The 20,070-nt window shown below is 33.3% G+C and overlaps 3 protein-coding genes across 7 annotated transcripts; 1 reads left to right on the forward strand and 2 right to left on the reverse strand.

The window, feature by feature from the left end:
- Positions 1-303: 303 nt before the first annotated feature.
- LOC117790825 (myotubularin-related protein 4) lies at positions 304-8,189 on the reverse strand. 4 transcript variants are annotated; one of them, XM_034630444.1, is made up of 15 exons: positions 8,171-8,189; positions 6,544-6,667; positions 5,526-6,454; positions 5,273-5,463; positions 5,007-5,202; positions 4,384-4,569; positions 4,156-4,320; positions 3,915-4,065; positions 3,754-3,859; positions 3,339-3,673; positions 2,612-3,269; positions 2,033-2,198; positions 1,858-1,962; positions 1,379-1,581; positions 304-872 (listed from the first exon to the last, which is right to left on the reverse strand). In XM_034630444.1, exons 2-15 carry the CDS (start codon positions 6,656-6,658, stop codon positions 605-607), a joined length of 3,774 nt encoding a protein of 1,257 aa, XP_034486335.1. In that variant the 5' UTR covers positions 6,659-6,667; positions 8,171-8,189; the 3' UTR covers positions 304-604. The 4 variants fall into 4 exon arrangements, with proteins under 4 accessions (XP_034486335.1, XP_034486327.1, XP_034486318.1 ...); XM_034630436.1 differs by lacking the exon at positions 8,171-8,189 and adding an exon at positions 7,982-8,122; XM_034630427.1 differs by lacking the exon at positions 8,171-8,189 and adding an exon at positions 7,796-8,121.
- Positions 8,190-8,819: 630 nt separating this feature from the next.
- LOC117780489 (endoplasmic reticulum resident protein 44) lies at positions 8,820-12,090 on the forward strand. The gene is made up of 7 exons (XM_034617050.1): positions 8,820-9,009; positions 9,237-9,315; positions 10,311-10,402; positions 10,819-11,212; positions 11,273-11,539; positions 11,604-11,802; positions 11,878-12,090. The coding sequence occupies exons 1-7, from the start codon at positions 8,959-8,961 to the stop codon at positions 12,020-12,022; spliced, it is 1,227 nt and encodes a 408-aa protein (XP_034472941.1). The 5' UTR covers positions 8,820-8,958; the 3' UTR covers positions 12,023-12,090.
- A 1,496-nt stretch (positions 12,091-13,586) lies between these two features.
- Positions 13,587-19,529, reverse strand: LOC117780475 (RNA-binding protein cabeza). 2 transcript variants are annotated; one of them, XM_034617030.1, is made up of 7 exons: positions 19,334-19,529; positions 19,125-19,271; positions 18,969-19,065; positions 16,677-16,711; positions 15,503-15,672; positions 14,136-14,620; positions 13,587-14,070 (listed from the first exon to the last, which is right to left on the reverse strand). In XM_034617030.1, exons 1-7 carry the CDS (start codon positions 19,338-19,340, stop codon positions 13,737-13,739), a joined length of 1,275 nt encoding a protein of 424 aa, XP_034472921.1. In that variant the 5' UTR covers positions 19,341-19,529; the 3' UTR covers positions 13,587-13,736. The 2 variants fall into 2 exon arrangements, with proteins under 2 accessions (XP_034472921.1, XP_034472930.1); XM_034617039.1 differs by lacking the exon at positions 16,677-16,711.
- Between the last annotated feature and the right edge of the window lie 541 nt (positions 19,530-20,070).

The following is a 20,070-nucleotide window of genomic DNA, read 5'->3' on the forward strand; positions in this document are numbered from 1 at the left end:
AGTTACGGAATAACACTTATGTTTAATCTTTGAATTAAATAATTCTTATAAGTATTATTCTGTGACTTTTGAATACAAATTTCAAATGTCAATTAAAAATGATTATGATTTTAAAAATTATAAATACAAGTTTTCCGCAATTTCGATAACAAAAAGAGAAATATAAACTTTAATTTAATCAATATCCATGTTATTGTAGCATATTTCCATCATATTGATGTCTTTTTTTAGTTAAATTTTAGATTTGAGTTTCATAACTATTATTTTTGAATCCTGATTAAAATTGAATGGAAATCCGTTTGGTTATTTTTTTATGGAATTGATTTAGTTTGGTAGTTTATTTTACAACTGTGTTCATATTGTATATATTCATACATATATAATATATATCTAACAAAATTTGTATAATTGCGTGTGTGTTTTGTGTATGTGAGTGTGTTTGTTCTACATTCTCGCACAATTGTTGTTGTTATTGTTGTTGTTTGTTTTATACGTGTAGGGTTAACATACATACATACATACATATATGCCATAAATAGTTGAGTATATATTATATTTACATATATATTGTTTCAACATTGCAATCCTAAAATCTAATGGAAAACTACTCTTGAGAGTTAACTTCTGATTCTGAATCTGCATTTACTTTTGCTTTTGCTTCTGCCGGAGGCTTCGACGCCGTCACATTCACATCATTTGATTTTTGATTTGGCTCTGAAACTGAAGCTGATGAAGGAGCACGGCATTCGTGTAATTGGGTTGTCACTGTGATGTAACAGGAACCACATAGTCTTACTGGATTAAAAAGCTTTTCATACGGCAATGGCGCCCAGAATTCCGAGCAGTCAGCACAGAAAATTTCTCCACATGATCTGTAATCAAAAAATTAGAAATTTTCATATTATTTCAACTGAAAGTTTCAAGTTTTTGGTTAATAATCGAACAATTATAAAACCAACCAGACTGAGAGTTAATAACAACTAGTTTGTTTATTAGAAATGTTGAACAAAATGAGAAAAATATTTATCACAGCCAATCTGACAATAGTTCATTTAAACAATTCGCCATATCCAATCTATGACTTTATTCTTAAGCTGGTTAAAAAAACATCAATTAAGAACCAACACATATGTATAGTAATAAATGAATTTGAGATTTAAATAGGAGTTGAAAAAAAAATAAATTAAAAAGAAAACAGTGATATACCGTGAGATATATAAGAACTATGTCAGATTGATATTTGTATGGTATAAATTAACTTAGTTTTGTTATCAAATAGTATACAAAGTTTGGGCAAAAAAGAAAACAATACAATACAAAAGAAAAGAAAAGAAAAACAAACATGAAAATGAGAATACGTTAATGTTGAAATGCGCACCGACAATGATGTTTTCTTCGTCCAAGCCAGAATTCAATTTGACAATTTGAGCAACGTGAAACTGCATGATCTGGTACCCAAAGGACACTTGATGCCTTTTTCTCTTGTAGCGAGCAAGTGGCATACGATGATGGACCACTACGTTCTTCTACAGCTTCCCAAGAACACGTCGATGCATTTTCAACAATATCCGATCCGTTTTCCTGAATAAAATTTAAATAATTAGACCAACTGAAAGGGAATTTGTCAACTTAATTGCGGCATCAATTGTAGAATGTCCTCATACATTTGTATTAAATATTTTTCGAAACAATCCAGCCAATAATATTGTCAGAATATACAAATGTTTTTAAGATTGGATTTGGCTGGATATATTCATCTCATCTTGTTTCATGTAATGCTTACACAATCGTACATACATATTGAATTGATTTGTATGCATGTTTGTGTGAAATTCGGAGAAATTAATTTATAATTACATGCTCCACATTGTTTGAAACGACACTATTGCAACTGGGACATCCTTTTTGTAATAATGCTAAACGCATGCCATGAATCTCACGCAGCAAGACTTCTTCCCGTAGCTAAAAATGACAAAGATATAAGAGATATTTAATATTTTAAATTTACTATATTTTTTAGTCAAAACTTTACCTTGTGCTCCTGAACAATTTGATGTAGTCTTATGTTCTGTTCACTTAAGCCATGAGCCAAGCCATCGGGGCAGGAGAGAAGTGGAGAGGTGAATTGTGTTCTATCCTGTGATCCCATCGGTGTCGGAGGTAATGAAATAAGACCAGATGACGGAAATTGCAGTGGGCTACAAATTAAGAAAAATGCAATTAATTAAACTGGTAGGAAAATAGTTACAGTTCAGTGAGTTCGACTGTACTTATTTTGTAAAAATGTAAATTATGGTAAAAATTAATGAAATCAATTGAATGGTAATGACAACATTTCACAATATGTAAACTACTAGAAAAACCCTTATTATTTTCGCTCACGAAATAATAGAATAGTCACCAAATACTTTATTATTTTTTAAAATAGATTTCAATATTTCTTTCTCTTTTAACTTGTTTTTAGAACCATAAATAATTATAAACTATAGCCTATAATAAAATAAGAAGAAGAAAGGATTTTTTTTGCCAAATAAAATGTTTCAGTTATTCTTCTCAATTGTGTAAGCAATTACATAACAAACGTTACATATATAAATAACGATTCACTTACCCCACATTATCTGTATATTTTAGTTGAGTGTTGTCACGGTTTAGACTCGACCAGAGCATATTCCGTCGCATCGGAATACCAGACGTTGACACATCAAAGTTGGCAAACGTGTTTGGCGTTTGGGCATGCTCCAATCTTTGATGTTCAGGTGATGATGGTAGACAGTCCCCATCGTTAATCGACGCACTGCCATTTAGATCCTTAGACACACATGTTTCTCTGCAGCCGTTGTCAGTGTTACTTGAACTCTCTCGCGGCAAATGCATATCCAAATGTGGGCCACACGTTTCGGATTTATCCAAATCCAAACTGGAATTGACGCTTTGTTGAAAGTATCGCAGATTGTTGGGCTTCACGTGGACACGGGGCAAGTTATTGTAACTTTGACTGATTTTATTTGTGTGGGCAACACAAATTGATTCTGTCTTTTTATTTTGAGGTATGTCAACGGCATCTGATTCTAAAGGCACATCATCGCTGCTGTCTTTGATTGCTGTTTGATTTTCATTGTTAGATAAACCATTTGATGTAGCGCCTTTGGTAGATTCTATAGGAATTATTGTGTCCGTACTAGTATCGATTTGGCCATGGCCAAGCCATAAATTCCGGCTATTATCATTATCACTAATGCTTTCATCACAAATCGAAGGCGCATCATCTGAAATATAATTTGTATCATTTAAAAATTGTACATCATTTTACATAAAAATATATAGTTGACTCTAACCATTTGGTGAATTTAAAGGCTCGGAATCGATGCGCTGAATAGTGATTTTGCCATTTAAAGTTGGCGTTTCGTCATTCAATATATCACATTGAATTGATGAAGTGCTTTGGTCATTAATTAACTCGGATATCAAACTTTTGGAACCAATCTGTGCATCCTCCTCTTGGTGCTGATCGTGCTCCTCGTCCTCCCTCAGTTTTGGGCTGTCGCAGGTATCATCAGAGTCGGAGTCTTGTTTGATATCATGATTAGTAACAATAATGCATTCCTTTGCCTCCGATCGTATGTCAAACATGGAGTTGCTATTCACATTCAGATTTAAGCCATCCGTTACACTAAAAATTCATAAAAAAAAATTTTGTTAGCTTAATTCATTAGCTCAAGGATAACATATATATATATATTATATATATACATTGATTCGACAGCCAAATTGGGATCGCTCGATCTTCTTGATATCGTGCTCTGTGTCAACTCGTTCGTTGCAATGTTGTCAGTTGAACGTGTTTTTGCTGATGAACCTAAAAATTTAAATCAATTAAAATATTTTTAATTGTTAAGAATTAAATTCATTACCGCTGCCATTGCCATTGCTATTGCCATTGTGTACACCTTGTCGTTCATTGTTTTGTAGAGGAAGATCGGTACCATTTTTATTGCCTAAGCTACCCAAGTATACATCAGACCAAAAGTGTAAAAATCGCACATTATGTGCTGGCCAAAGTACCTAAAAAAATATATATAATCGAGTATGTTATCATATATTCTATATATGCAATGCTATATATATATTATGCATCTATGTTATCAGTCATACCTTATCAGTCTCATGCTTATAGAGTGGATTTCTATACATCGTTTCCGCTAAAAATGGCCATACTGAAAATGTACGATCAAAGACAGAATTCTCGATTCTTTCCCTTAGCGAATTGCATAGGAACGTGCCAAAAAGACAAGACAAAGAATGCTGGGCCAGTTTAATCTGAAATTTTACATATGTGTATTAGAAAAAATAATCTAGTTTTTAATTGCAATTCACAATTACCAAATAACCTATGCTGAACTCAAAGCTACAGGGGAACTGCTTGTGTATTTGATGCACCAGATCGAGCCATTGTAGAAAAACTGGACATCGCTCGTTACTCTCATCCGAATTTGGTCCATTTCCAGAGCGATCAGCAAACTTGTGGCCAAAGTTCAACCATTCGCGTTCAACTAATACTCGAAATCCCTAGGGAAAATACAATTTTTTAATTAAAATTAATATGAATATGCAACTAAGCATTCGAATTGATTCCCTATAAAAATTTTAAAGTCATACTATAATTTACAAATTTACAAAAAGTTAGGAAGTTAGGAAAAATTTATTATAATTGAAAATTTAAAATTACGAAAGGCACAAGTAAATAAAATCTTCAATTATCGGATTTGCTTAACTTTTTATAATATATTATGAACGAATATAAAAAAAAAGAAGTATTTTAAATCGAAAAAAATCTTTAGCGGTTTCTTTGTCATACATCTTAATTAAAGACTATGAATAAATTCAAAAGAATGGGTTAAGCTTTTCTTAATTGAATTTTATAGTTTTTGCTTCATTTTTTTTTGTTCCTAGTTTTTTTTAACTTTGTAATTTGTAAGTCTAGCAAAATAAAAGTGTAGACTTACTTCAACTGTTCTGTAGAAGGGATCTAGACAGATTTGCGCCGTTGCCACAATTTGTGGTGTACGATCCCAGCCGTCGGAGCAATGTACCAAAACAGGACGACCATTCTTTTCAATTGTATGGACAACAGTCATTGTTGCACCCAACAAACCCGACAGATGTTGCATCCACATTGTTTTCTCCAATTGACCGAACCAACTGTTAATTTCAAATAAATCGTTTAATTGCAAATTTATGTAAATCAGTTCAATTTTGTTAAATTTCTTACTTGGGATCATCTGGCGATGATGCACACAGCTGGCGAACAGCATGAAAGCTCTTTCTGATAGCATGGATGTTGCCCAAATTCATGAATTCGATTTCAGCACATGGATAATATTCAATGCACTCGCAACCGCCACCGCGAGCTCGATTTGTAACCGCTGACGTATAACTGCGGGCATCGACGATTAGAATTTTCTATAATTACCACAAACAAATCATTATAGAATTATAAAATTAAATATTTGAATTGTACATACGCGGATTTCATCTAGTGCGAGTTCCTCGTGTGAGGAATCTCCCAGAGATGGTGAACTGTGTCCTGAGGAGCCCGTCTCTCCATTGGCTATATCCTTAGCCTGTCTTCTCGCATGCTCGCCTCTATCGAAAGCACAGGCATCCGCCAGAGCTTTCAATAGCTGCTCATCCTTATAATTACGCCAGCCGAGCCAACCAACTTCGGGTTGACTGCACCTTGCCAGAATAGCGCCAGATTTCTGATGACGCCAAACAACGGCCGGCAAACGGCGTGATCCACGAAAATTGGCAATGTTGTGAAGCATTTCATCTGTGATGCAGCATGGTACCAGTAACTTTTGGGGATACGATGGACACAGCTTAAAGTCTGCATTGGCGTTTGAGATACGCCACGATCCTTTCAAATCGAATCCAAGACGAGCAACTTCATTTTTAAAATCACTCTCATATCGAACCGCACGCTGCAATCGATGAAGATGGTCTCCAGTTGGAATTGATTGTGATTGTGTTTGATTCTCTGCAGTTGTTGGCTGAGATGTTGATTTGTTGTTGTTGCCAATTGCTGTTGTTCCATTGGTTCCATTGGCTAATATCGATCGCTCCTTATTGCCAATGATGTCACCTGTCCATGAGTAAAATGGAAATGCAAAAAGCGTTTCCAGCGTTTCAGGTACACCAATTAGCAACTGAATGCGACGTTGCCATTCCAAGCATTGCTCGGCCGATTGGAACGAGCATTTAACAGTGCTGGCATCTTTGCAATTAACAACCAGTTGGAATAGATCACGCACTTGCACCGATTCAATCAGTCCCAGCGGTATATATGTTTCAAATGTTGTTGTCGCTTTCTTGGACAGAAATATGCGATAATTGGATAATGCCAAAATTCCATCATCGGTTCGACCCAAATATTTAATTGACTCGCCGGCAACTGTCAACAATAATAATAATAGTACAATTTGTGTATTTTTGCATATTTGTATTCGATTTAAATTAATACAACATTTAAGATATACTCACGCTCTTGAAACGGAACAATCAATTGTGAATCTTCCTTCTCCATTTGCGATTTTGGATATGATTCCGCGGCTCGTATAAAACAAATCGATGGGGGCGGTGATCCATCTGACATCATGTGTTGCGACTGCAATAAAAGATTCAGAGCTACAGTTAGACAAGTAATTCTATTGACAAACAAACTACATAAATTCACATACAGTAAGTCAAGAAAGTGTTTTGACAAAGTCATAAATTTACTCAGTTTCGCTTGCTAAATATATAATTTTATGGTTTTTATTTAATATTTTTTTGTTTTCTATGCATTAATATTAGGAAAAGTAGTTTCAATATTTTAATGTACGCTTCTTTGTAGACACTCCTTGATTCTGAATAGTTCTTAAAAATAAAATGGTACAAAAAAATTTAGATTCCTTTGCTGGTTCTTACTTAAGATCCTTTCTTAAACTTTTCTAATTACATGTTTCCTAGTTATGGTTTCCCAATTACTGTTTTCAAATTTTGGTGTTCTTATTATTAACTGTCGAAATTCTTATTAGCAAATCTGAAGATTCATTGAATCTCATTATTTCTTTTTATCCATAGTCAACTATAATAAATAAAGAAAAATAACCAAGATTTCTTTTTGTTTTTTCAAAAAAAAACATGTGACCTTTTTATTTTGACAAAGCAATTACTAGACATACTGTATAGATGTATGTACATCTGTACATATACACATAAATACATATATTCAACATATATTAAAGCAAATGCATACAGTATACATATATATACATATGTATGTACATATGCATTTATTACTGGTTCAAACACCTGAGATCCTCTCAGGGTTGCTATTAATTGTCATTAAACGGGCACAAAAAAAACAACAATAAAAATTGTTAACTTGTTTATGCGTATACAAAACAGGACAACACATACGTACATGCATACATACATACATACATCCATACACACAGCCAAACACATACAGAGACGAGAGTCAATGCAAAGTCATTAAATACAAAATGTTTCAAACATCTAAACACCTTAATAACAGATATACTAGATATGTACAAATAATTTCTGTGTGTGGTGGTTGCCAGTATAGATAATAAGCACAAACATACATAGTATATACTACACAAACGTACATACAAATTGTACGTTGAGACATTTAAACATACATACATACGAATGTACATATACATACGTACGCTTAGGCATATGGATAAACAGTTATAAACAATAGTCACAAAATTTTACGACTTACTCGTGACAAATATCCTTGCTGTTTTGCAATTGCAATGAATTAACAGTTTTTATATTTATAAACAAAAAGCGATTGGGCACATCTACATATATACACATACACACATAAGTACATGCATACATACATATACGATTCCTCAATATTTATGAAACAATAACACCAAAACAAACCTACAAACGTACATACATTTGTATGCTTCAAAAACCTTTGGATAACAATTATTGTTTTGTTTAACTGCAATTTATAACGTAATTGAAAAACGCGTCTTGCTTATTTTCTCTGTATTTAGCACCGAAAACTCCATAAACGTCAGCTATTATAAACAAAGATTTGCAAATATTGTTGCTTATACATATGTAGATGTAAAATACGCACATATATACATATACGTAGTCGTTAATACACTGAATACATTTGTCACTTATCAAAAATCGAATGTATTGGTATCGTTATCGAATATTGCAACGCATTTAACTATTTTCATATAAAATGGAAAATAGTTTTATAACTTTACAATTAAAAATATAATTTTTTTAATTTGAAATTACATATAATTATAAACTGATTTCGGTTTCATTAAGCAAAATATCGAATATTACAAATTTATGGTTATTAAAATTAAAATTCTAGAAAAAAAAATTTTTTTTTTAAATATATTTTATAAATATATTTATGTTTATTTCGGCAATATAATAAAAATAAGTTAAACAATTTTTTTTATAAATTATATTAAATAAAGGTGATCATTGGAATAAATTTTATGTGTTTGTCACCGTGAGGAGCGAAAATTACACACTTAACAATTTTAATTTAAATCTAAAAAATCTTATAAATTTTTATTTTGTAAAAATATGTATGCAAATTTTCAAGTCTAGCTTTAAATTTAGAGAATAAGCCAAAAGGTATCGAGTTTTTTCGTGTCGATAGTGTTAAGTGTTCATCGATGGTTTGAAACAAAACTGTATATTCGATATATCGATAGGTCCATCGTTAGTTTTGCAGCCCTACGATAATCAACGAAGTTGTTATAATTTATTATATATATGTAGATACGTCGTGACTGCGTTTTCATTCCACCTAATGTAAAAGTGAATTAAAATTAAATAACTTAGATTTGAGTAGTTTATAAAAATTGGCCTAGCTTGCCGCCGCCAGCACCAAATATGACGGAATCAACAAAACCATTGCTTGGCTCCTGCTTAGCCATTGTTGCGGTAAGTCGACGTGTTCTACCCGCACCAGCTCAATCAGTGCCTGTGACCGTGACTGTGGCTGTGACTGGGACTGTGACTATGAATGTTACGGTGACAGTGACTGTTCCGTCACCCAATCAACCGGCTAAGACGTGGAAATAATGATAATGATTATGCGAGACACTTGCATTAATAACAAGTGGAATTATGGAAACATGTTTTCTTACAATTGCATTCGATAATTGCAGGTTCTACATGTCCTTCTCCAGCCAACAGATGCGACTGGTGCGGTGTCTATGACCAGTGAAAATATTGATATGACGTTAGGTAAGAAGAAGAAGAGCTACAAAAACATAAGGCAACGGGGCCTATTGTAATAGTAACTGTAGCAACAACAGCAACAACACTTGCAATTACCATAATTAAGTGTAAGAATGAAATGCAATAACAAACATTGCAAATGCCGCTTTAATTCAATATCTCAGCTGGTGCAAAGACACGCATTCATACACATGCACACCCACACACACACGCACACAAGCGTGAGTGCACAGGCATTCATGTGCGTGCGTGTGTGTGTGCGTGTGTAGATTGACGTGTCACAAAATAAAAAAAGAAAAAACATCTCAGGCGCGCTCGATAAATTACCCAGATTTCTGCCAGCGTGGTAAGCTTTAAATAAAATCTCACACACTAACCCACAACAACAACGATTTATAATGATTATTGTGAACAAATTAAAGCCAGAAATCGTCATGCCTATTGGCAATTTTATTTATTGAACCGCAAAATTATGCAAATTATTCGGTATATACGATTATTTACTATAGTATATGATCTATATATCTAGAAGCGAAATTATTAATATTATTATTTGCAATTTGTTTACTTTGTGAAAATCTATATTTGTGTTTTCCTATAAAATGATATCATATACACCCATATATTAAGGGTAATTACATTTGGTCCAGCTGCTTGTCTCTTTTTCTGTGATATCATCTCATTCTATTATCTTATCAATAATGTTAGGGGGTGTGTGTTGTTGTCAATTGTTGTTTTTAATCAATAGCTACACGGCAATTCTGTTTAAAGAAAACTGTAGTTTTGAAATTATAATAATAAATACGATCGACTGAAATACTTAATTGACAGGCATATAGCTTTGATACTCTACTTTCAGACCAATTTTGCAATATAAAGTCAATTTGGGAATGAATTTTAAATACAATCATAAAGGAATCGTTATTTTTCTTAAGCGAATAATATAAATTGTTTTTTTACTCTCTTTCACTTTCTTTATTTCTTTCTTTCTGGAATTTCAGCGTCTAACGAATTGGTTTTCCTTAATTTTTATGCGGAGTGGTGTCGGTTTAGTAATATATTAGCGCCTATTTTCAATGAAGCGGCGGATAAGGTAAGCCCTGTAATCAAGTCTAAAATACCCTAACTTTGCTTTTCTCTGTTCTTAAAATTTTTTTTTAAAATCAAACCAGCATATAGCTGATAATTAATCGATACGCTAAAAACAAATAGTTATTAATTCAATAAACTCAACAAGAACAACAATAATATGCTGTGACTAGATGACACCTGTTTTAAGAAGAAAAAAAAAAGAGAATAAAAAAACCCAAAAATAAAATTGAGCACAGCATATTGTTGTATTTTAAACATTTTAACATGAACGCAGATGTTTTATTGTTTGTTTTGCATTCAATAAATTATTATTTTTTTTGTTGATGCCACCGCAAACTGTTTAAACTTAACATGAATTTTTAAACGTTTTACCAATTTTCCTTTTGTTTATTTATTCCTTGATCTACATTTTTACAGATTAAAGCGGAATTTCCAGAAGCTGGTAAAGTAGTGCTAGGAAAAGTGGATTGCGATAAAGAGACAGCGATTGCATCCCGTTTCCATATCAGCAAGTATCCCACATTAAAGATTGTCCGCAATGGACAGCTCAGCAAGCGTGAGTATCGAGGACAACGCTCGGCGGAGGCATTCTTGGAGTTTGTTAAGAAACAATTGGAGGATCCCATCAAGGAGTTCAAGTCATTGAGGGATCTGGAGAGTCTCGATTCCAAGAAGCGTAGCATCATGGGCTATTTCGATCGCCGAGATCAACCTGAATATGATACATTCAGGAAGGTAGCGACAAACCTTAAGGAAGATTGCCAGTTTCATGTTGGCTTCGGAGAAGCTTCTCAAGCAATGCATCCACCAGGTACATACAAATGACTTGGAGAACTTTGAAACATTACACATCAATAAAATATGTTTACAGGCACTCCGATTATTGTATTTAGACCGGATGTGGCGTTATCCCATGAGAATGATGAGACCTATACCGGAAGCTTAAGCAACTTTGATGAGCTGAAAATATGGATCCAAGAGAAGTGTGTTCCTCTTGTCAGGGAGATAACATTCGAAAGTGCCGAGGAGCTGACAGAGGAAGGACTGCCGTTCCTGATTCTGTTCTATAAACCCGATGATCTAAATGCGATTAAGGACTACAAAGCAATCATTGAGCAGCAGTTGTTGGATGAAAAGCGTAAGCTATAGTTTTGTTGTACTATATTTACTTATCTCTAAATAATTTGATATAATTCTTGTAGAGAATGTAAACTTCCTTACTGCGGATGGTAAAAGATTTGCGCATCCTTTGCATCATTTGGGCAAATCCGAGGATGATCTTCCGGTCATTGCGATTGATTCATTCAAACACATGTACCTCTTCCCTCATTTCAATGACATGTATACGCCCGGCAAGCTCAAGCAATTCCTTCAAGATCTTTACAGTGGGAAACTCCATAGGTATATATAACATAGCTAATGCAGCTCCTCAAACCCTGTATGCTTATATTAATGATTTGTTTCTTTTGCCTGTAGGGAATTCCATTATGGACCAGAGCCCACAAGTAATGAAGTCAAGCATGATAGTAATGCAAAGGGAACGTCGCCGCCCGAGTCGAAATTCAAGGAATTGGGTCCATCAAAACATCGTTACACCTTGCTGGAAAAAGATGAACTGTAATATTACAACTGTATATTCATTTAAATATAATTATTAAAAATTTTATAAAATCCGAGTCAAATTGTAAATCGATTGTTTTATAATGCTGTTTCTATTAAGTTTTAATTATGTTCTTATCAACTTAAGTTAGCATACATGGTTCCTATTGATATGATCTAGCCATATAGTATATTGAGTTGTTTTTACGAGAACTAATGAGAAACTGACTTCCATATCGGGGATTCGAAAAATGGATGGTGGGTATCTCTAACCCTCTCTCTTTCTATCACGCTTGGTATCCCTTTCTGTCTCATGCTATATATTTTCAAAAGTATGAGTAACTTTAATAGTTTCATATTAAACTTGTAATACTAATTCTAATTACGATATAAGGAGTCGTATAAAAGTGAAAAATGGAGATTTAAGATTTTCGGTGCTAGTGTGCATTGAAATTGAAATTGCATTGAAAAATCCAGAGTGAAAAATGTTTTCACCGAAGTTATTTAACTTTAAATGCAGAATGAATTTAGAGGCCAAACCATGATTTAAATGACATTTCGCTTGAAAATCGGTACAGTTTTGACAAAGTTATGAAAGTTTAAAGTTAGTCAAATCTTTGACTTGGCAACTTTACAAGTCAAAATTCTTGTCCGATTTACCATGATTTTTTACAAAAAAATGAAACGCCTCAGAATCAAACTTAAAGTGTTGTTTTATACTAATTACGCTATAAGGAGTTGATTAAAAGTGAAAAGTTGAGATTAAAAATTTTTAATTTTCAAAATTTCAAAGGGGGGACCCTATGGTATTAAAATCTCAACCCATATCTAGAGGGAAATTTTTTTTTTCGAAATTAATAAACTTTAAATGCAGAATGAATTTCGAGGCCAAACCATGATCAAAATGACATTCCGCTTCAAAATCGGCTTAGTTTTTACAAAGTTATGAAAGTTTGAAGTTAGTCAAATCTTTGACTCAGCAACTTTACAAGTCAAAATTTTTGTCCGATTTACCATGATTTTTTTCAAAAAAATGAAACGTCTCAGAATCAAATTTAAAGTGTTGTTTTTTACTAATTACAATATAAGGAGTCCATTAAAAGTGAAAACTTGAGTTTTAAAAATTTTAATTTTTAAAATTTCAAAGGGGGACCCTTTGCATTTAAATCGAAGCCAAAATTTGCATCAAAGTAAATCAAAGTGAAATTTTAAGTTCAAGTCGCCGACCTACAGTTTAAAAATCAACTGGTTTTAAATCTTTCACGGCCTTAATTCTTAAAATAGTTGTATATGTTGTGACTGTAATGTATGAGGTTCCAATGAATCTAGAATATACACAAATATCACACATGTGTCGTTCAAGGGGAAGACTTGGTTTAACAAAACTGTCTAATATTTATAATTTATTTTTTTTATTATTTTTGTTTTATTTCGTATGTATCTATTACAATTATGTTTGTTTTTGTAAAATTAGATTACACATATAATATACTAGGTCAAAACGAGCGATTAAATGATAAATGGATAGTGACTCGGCTCGAATGCAAATGCATGCATGATTTCTGCATTTTGGGGATAGTTTTAGATTTTCCTTTTAGTTCGTTTAATTTTTTTCATTTCCGTCTTATTGTTCTTTCTTGACTGGTGGTGTGGGTGTTTGTAAATATAAAAGTACAGTTAAAAGAGAGTACTTGCTAATGTTTATTTATTTAATGTTACAAAAAAAATATGGTTATTTAATACGGTCTGGAGCGCATGCCGCCATCGTTGCGCATGGCTCCGCCTCCATCCCTACGGCCACCGCCGCCGCCACCGCCACCGCCACCACCGCGGCCACGACCCCCACCACCACCATTGTCGTTGCTGTAGCGGGAGTAACCACCTCCTCCACCACCGCCGCCGCCTCCTCCATTGCCACGATCACGATTCTGATATCCACCTCCGCCTGAGCCGCGATCATTGCCACGCTCGTTCATTCCGCCGTAGCCACCGCCGCCGCCACCACCGAATCCGCCACCACCACCACCGCCGCCAGAGTTGCCATCTTCGTCGCCCTTTGGTGTTTTGCAACTGCAATGAATATGAATAATATGTGAGTATAAATCAATATATTAGTGTCAAGTCTCTGGCCATACCGATTGCACTCGTTGCGCCAAGCAAAGTTGGTGTTGTTGCAGCTGGCGCACTTCCAGTCGCCATCGCGAGGCTGCACATTTCCGCCGCCGGCACCAGCACCGCCACCACCACCGCCGCCGCCAAAGCGTCCACCTCCACGGCCTCCACCACCGCCGCCGCCGCCTCCGCTGCCGCGATCATAATCACCGCCGCCCCCACCGCCTCCTCCACCGCCACCGCGATCAAAGCGGCCACCGCCGCCACCGCGACTGCGTCCGCCGAAGCCACCGCGAGCGCCGCCGCCGCCGCCTTTGCTCCAATTATTTTGACGCTGGGCCAGCGAGACTTTGATGACAGATCCGTTGAAATCGTTGCCATCGAACCACTGAATGGCCGACTGTGCAGCATTCACATCATCGTAGGTGACGGTCGCCTCACCCTTCGAGGTGCCAGTTTCCTTATTCTTGTACAACCAAATCTTTGGCTTCATTGTACGCTTGTCTTTCTGCAATTTAAAAATATAAGTATTTTAATATAGTAGTGTTTAGTGCTGAGCTCGCAAATATCGCTCCATTAAGTCAGTTTAAATTTGCTTTTCTGCTGTCATTGCTCAAGCAAAACACCTCTCAATTTTAAATATACCATTTATCACTCATGTATTTCAGTCAGGGACTTTTAGAGTTATAATTTTAAAATAAAAATTATGAAATAACAATTATCAGCTGATTTTTATAAAAAATATTGAAAAATAACTATTAATTTCAATATTTATTTTAAAAGTTAAAAATAATTATTAATTTAAATTTTTATTATAAAAATCAAAAATAAAAATTATTTGTGAATTTCTTTTATACAAATTGAAACATTAAAATTGAATGTGAATATTCTTTGAACCAAGTGGCGTATTTCCAAAATCTAAAAATATTTATAATGTGTGACTCAATACTTTTCATATGATACATTAAAGGACATATATTAAGGATGTTTAAGGTATTGATATTTACACTGGATTTCTATTCTTCAATTTTTATAATAGAAATTGACAAATACTTTTTATTTTAGATTTTTATAATAAAAATTGAAAATAATAATTATTTTTAGTTTTTATAATAAAAATTTAAATTAATTATTATTTTTAATTTTTTATAATAATAATCTAAAATAATATTTATTACTCAATTTTTTTATAAAAATGTTTAAGTTGTCAATTTATTTAAGTTCAATTATTATTTGCAGTCCCTGATATCAGTAATTTGGGTTAACTCATTACTAGCACATTAATGTATGTTGGAAGTGTTATTCAAAATTGTTACTGCTCAGTCACTTAAGGGTCGAATGTTATTTGCGACCTCATCGATACAAACATAAAGTATGTTGTCGGACTTACCTTAATAATGCCAATGGCACCGAAATGAGTTTCGATATCTTGCTCCGTGGTGGATGGATCCATGCCAGAAACAAAGATTGTATCTTCCTGTGTGATCATATCGTTGCCACCGCCGCCTCCACCACCACCGCTGCTGCCGCCTCCTCCACCGCCGCTACTGCCACCGTATCCTACAAAAATAGGGACAATATATTAGAAATGCTGTTTAAATGAATTGATCGATTTGTTTGTTTAATTGGGTAAAAAGGACTTGACCCTCAACAACAAGAATAATGACGACGACGACGACGTGCTGATGATGTGCTTAACACTCGTTAAAAATTGGGGACAAAACCAGAGCGCATTTAAGACTCGACTCTCTTAAACTCTATAAAGTAATAGTATAGTATAGAATATATATACACACAATAACATGTAGGATAGCGACGTGTCTCGCTCGTTACTGGGTCATTTAACCTTAACTTTGCTTTTGTTTTGTAGTTATCTCTAATGATCTTAAGTGGTATTACTCTTTATTTCGAAACCAGAAATTTCAAAGGCACCTCATTACACCGATTTTAATTTGGACGCACATATGCATATATGTATATGTTTATATTGTTTTGTATACACTCTCTCTCTCGTAAATCTGGCAACTCTAGCTTGATCAACTAATTGATAGTTAGATAGATATAGTATAAACACAGCACACAGACACACACAAAAATAACAGGAGTTAACATAATTCGTTGATCAAGATCAATATACATACACATATATTGTTGAAGAGATATTCGCGTGCCAAACCAAACCAAGCCAAACCAATAATAGACCCATTAGAAGGGAGATCTTTTGTATACCAGAATAACACAATTACGTAGTACGCATGAATACACTCTACACTTTAAATAGACTCCCTACAATTGATGTAGTTATCAATTAGTTTATCAAATTTATACCAGAAATTTTACTCATGAACTCGAACAAAGTATAACAACAAACGACCATAAAACAACGCGTTTTCTTCCCTTCCCTTTACTTTTTTTTGTTCTCTTAAAACTTTTGTTTACTTTTCCTAATAATGTTCTTTCTGTTTTATCTGTTTATCTGTATTTTGTATTTGTATTTGATTTGTAGTAAATTAATGTTATACATTACTCGATATATGTTTGCAAATTGTTTTGCATTATTTTACCTTTGTTGTAGTTGTCCTTGCTGGCGCCTCCATTTCTAAAAGAGGATATTGAATAACTTATTTAATGTTTTGATTTTGATGTTTGGATTGTAATGCATTATGATGAGGAAGTTTTACGCCCACGCCTCCATTATAATTTTTATATTTACATATATCATACTATATAATCATCCTACATTTACATACAATACATTATATGCATATATGTAAAATCTATTTTAAAAAAAATATATTTATTATTTTTAGACTCTACTTTTAGCGTTACACTTTTACCAGCACACTCTGATACTACAATGTGTAAATCTCTTGATTTCCATGTCGGTATAATAATAATAATAAAATAATTCGTTGTCGTTTTGTTTGTCCAACACATATTTACGAATATACTAGTTCCATCAAAGTGTTCTGGTAACCCACCAATTGGCATAGGGATAGTTAATATATTTATTTAATTGCTTAGTCTTTATTTTCGATTTCGGCGGATCAGAAATAGAGGTATCGCACCAAAATTGGTGACTTAATAAGCAGACATGGCTAAAACAACTCGGCAATTGATGCTGATTAAGCATATATTAATACTTATTATAGTTTATTATAATAATATTAATATTTCAGTTAATATATATCTTCGAACAGCCGAAGTTTCATAGTATCCATGAGTCGCTAATACACATGAATCCTTGACAAAGTTCTTATAATTAGAAACTTCAATATTATACTTTCTACATGAATTACTTTGATTTATAGCAAATAATATATATATGTTTATATATGTATACATAAACAAATACACAAACTACACAAAACAAATTGTAAAACTAATAGAAAGTTAATTTAAATACCACTGACAATTATTTACTTATTGTAAGGCAACTTATTTAATTGTTTTAAGTTATCTTCAATAACTACTTAGCTTAATCCAATTCATTTGATTTTTAAGTGGTTCGCACATCCATGTTTTTTTTTTTTTTTTTGTAATTTGTTCGATTTTTCTTTCATGCAAGAATCCAATTTGTTATGTTTCTTTATGATAAATATATTATTTTAACTTATTATTGACTCTTGTTTGTTTTTAACTTATCGAAGGTACGATATACGATATCACTCTTGATGTCAATTGTATAACAGCGGCGATTATCCTTCGCATTAACTGTTCAACTGTTATAATTTACAAGTACCAATTTAATTTAACTGTTTGTAATTAGCTTAATTTGTATTTTTTGTGAATGTTTTGACGATGTTTGTTAGAAATTAATTCTTATTATACAGTCAGGCTTCCTTCTCACTTAATAGATAATACCATCTGGCAATCAACCTTTATATATACCCCGCTTATAAATATATATATTCTTGATTCTTGATCTTGTTTCAGGGGTGCGTGTGTGTGAATCAAGGCACTTAACCAATATTTGTTCAACACATAATATAATATCAATTGTAAGTCACGTTCGCAGCTTTAAATTCATGGGCATTTTATTGATATTTACAATTATATATAAACATAATTTTAAATAATCTTGCTAGTTTTCTAACGTTTCATTTTATGCAGGTCTCTTTCATTTTTTTTGCACACACTTGAAATATATTACGAATACCAAACACTTTATAATGCTTATCATGGGGTTTTTTCGAACACATCAACTTATCAGCAATCCTTTGGGTGTTTTTTCAATGGCATTCTTTGATTTTGAATCGATTAGAAGGACTTATATGTACAGTTATTCAGCAATTGTTTTGACAAAATAAAAAAGCGCACATTTATAATTAAATGTAATGAATCCCATTATTTATAGTTTTTATTTTGTTCGAAGAATCATAATAAACTATAATCAAATATACAACTGAAGTTGTTTTTTTATTTTTTTGCAAAATTCAATTAAATATGCAAATTTTCAAGAATTTAAATTCAAAGTTAAAGTTTATTTTATTTGTTAGAAGTATTTTAAGTCTTTGTCAAAACAATTAACTGACATACTGAATGTGATGTTTTTTTACATTACGCACACGAAACATACAATTTAATGGTTTTATTTTATTGGAAAAGACTCTTGTTTTTATTCTTCTTATTTTATTTATAATTCTCACGAGTTTTGTTTACGCTTTTCATTTGCGATATACTGCTGAGTTATCTTGATTTTTCTTTGTAATTGTATGTGTATGTATGGATAATAGCTTTGTAATTTTGTATTTTTGGTATTTTAAATTTGCGACACACTTTGCCTGAATTGAATACTCGTTGCCTCATTGAGCACTGTGTTGTATTTGTATAATAACGTAATAATAATAACATACCCATAGGAATTGCCTCCTCTGTCGTTCCATGATCCGCCGCCACCACCGCCGCTGCCGCCGCCGCCACCGCCACCACCACGATGGCCAGAATCATAACCTTAAAGAATTAATTGTTTAATTGCAAACATTTTTACTTCACTTATATACTGGACTTACCTCCGCCCGGTTTGCTATAGTTTGGAGGGGGCTCGTTATAGTTGCCAGGTTTATTTGGCATTTGTTGGTAATTTGGCGGAGGAACAGCAAAATTATTGTACTGTCCGGCACCGCCGCCGCCGCCGCCACCACCGCCATAACCACCACCTAAAATAAATATCGCTTTAGTTCACAATACTAATTGCAGCACTTTCTAAATGCACACTCACGATCCATGACTAATACAAGATTAAAGTAATTCCTTGATTATAAGAAAATATTAATTCTTTTTTATTTTTTGAGAACTCTGCACTTTTGCAACTCAAGCGTCAGTCGAATTTTCAACTCGAGATTTTTTTCTGTGGTTAAAATGGCGTGTGAGGCCAGGGGTGCACAAAATCGATATATCGAGCATCCGTCAACTTATCGAAAAGAGCACCCTGGCTGTCCACACGCTCAATAGCTGGGATACTGGAATGAAACACTTTTTTTTATTACCTATAAATTTTTTATCTGGCCCTGTTGCCAACTTAGCTATTTTATAGCTAGTTTTGGCTATATTCAAAGTTCTATTGCTATTGCTTTTTTCCGAAAATCTGGTTATTTTAAATGCACATATTTTGTAATATTAATATTCAGTTTTATTTTTCTAAAACTTTGCAAAAGTTCACGCAAAAACAATTTAGATTTAAATGCTTTTTTGTCTATATGTTGTTATTAGCTATTTTTTAAAAATTTTGAAAATAGTAAAATCAGTTAAGCCTTTAAATTAAATGAAAATTTTAATGGGGTAAATAAAAAGAGGAAGGAAACTATATTGGTTCATGCTTCTATGTGAGCATAAGCATTATAGTTGGAAATTATATATAGGTTGTTCAACAAATTATATTTCATTTCCCCGTTTATGTGAAACCGTATCATTCCGTTTTGTATGTCATACATTTGATACCTTTAGCAACACTGATTG

This window comes from Drosophila innubila, chromosome X (genome assembly GCF_004354385.1).
Source record: "Drosophila innubila isolate TH190305 chromosome X, UK_Dinn_1.0, whole genome shotgun sequence".
Classification (NCBI taxonomy): Eukaryota; Metazoa; Arthropoda; class Insecta; order Diptera; family Drosophilidae; genus Drosophila; species Drosophila innubila.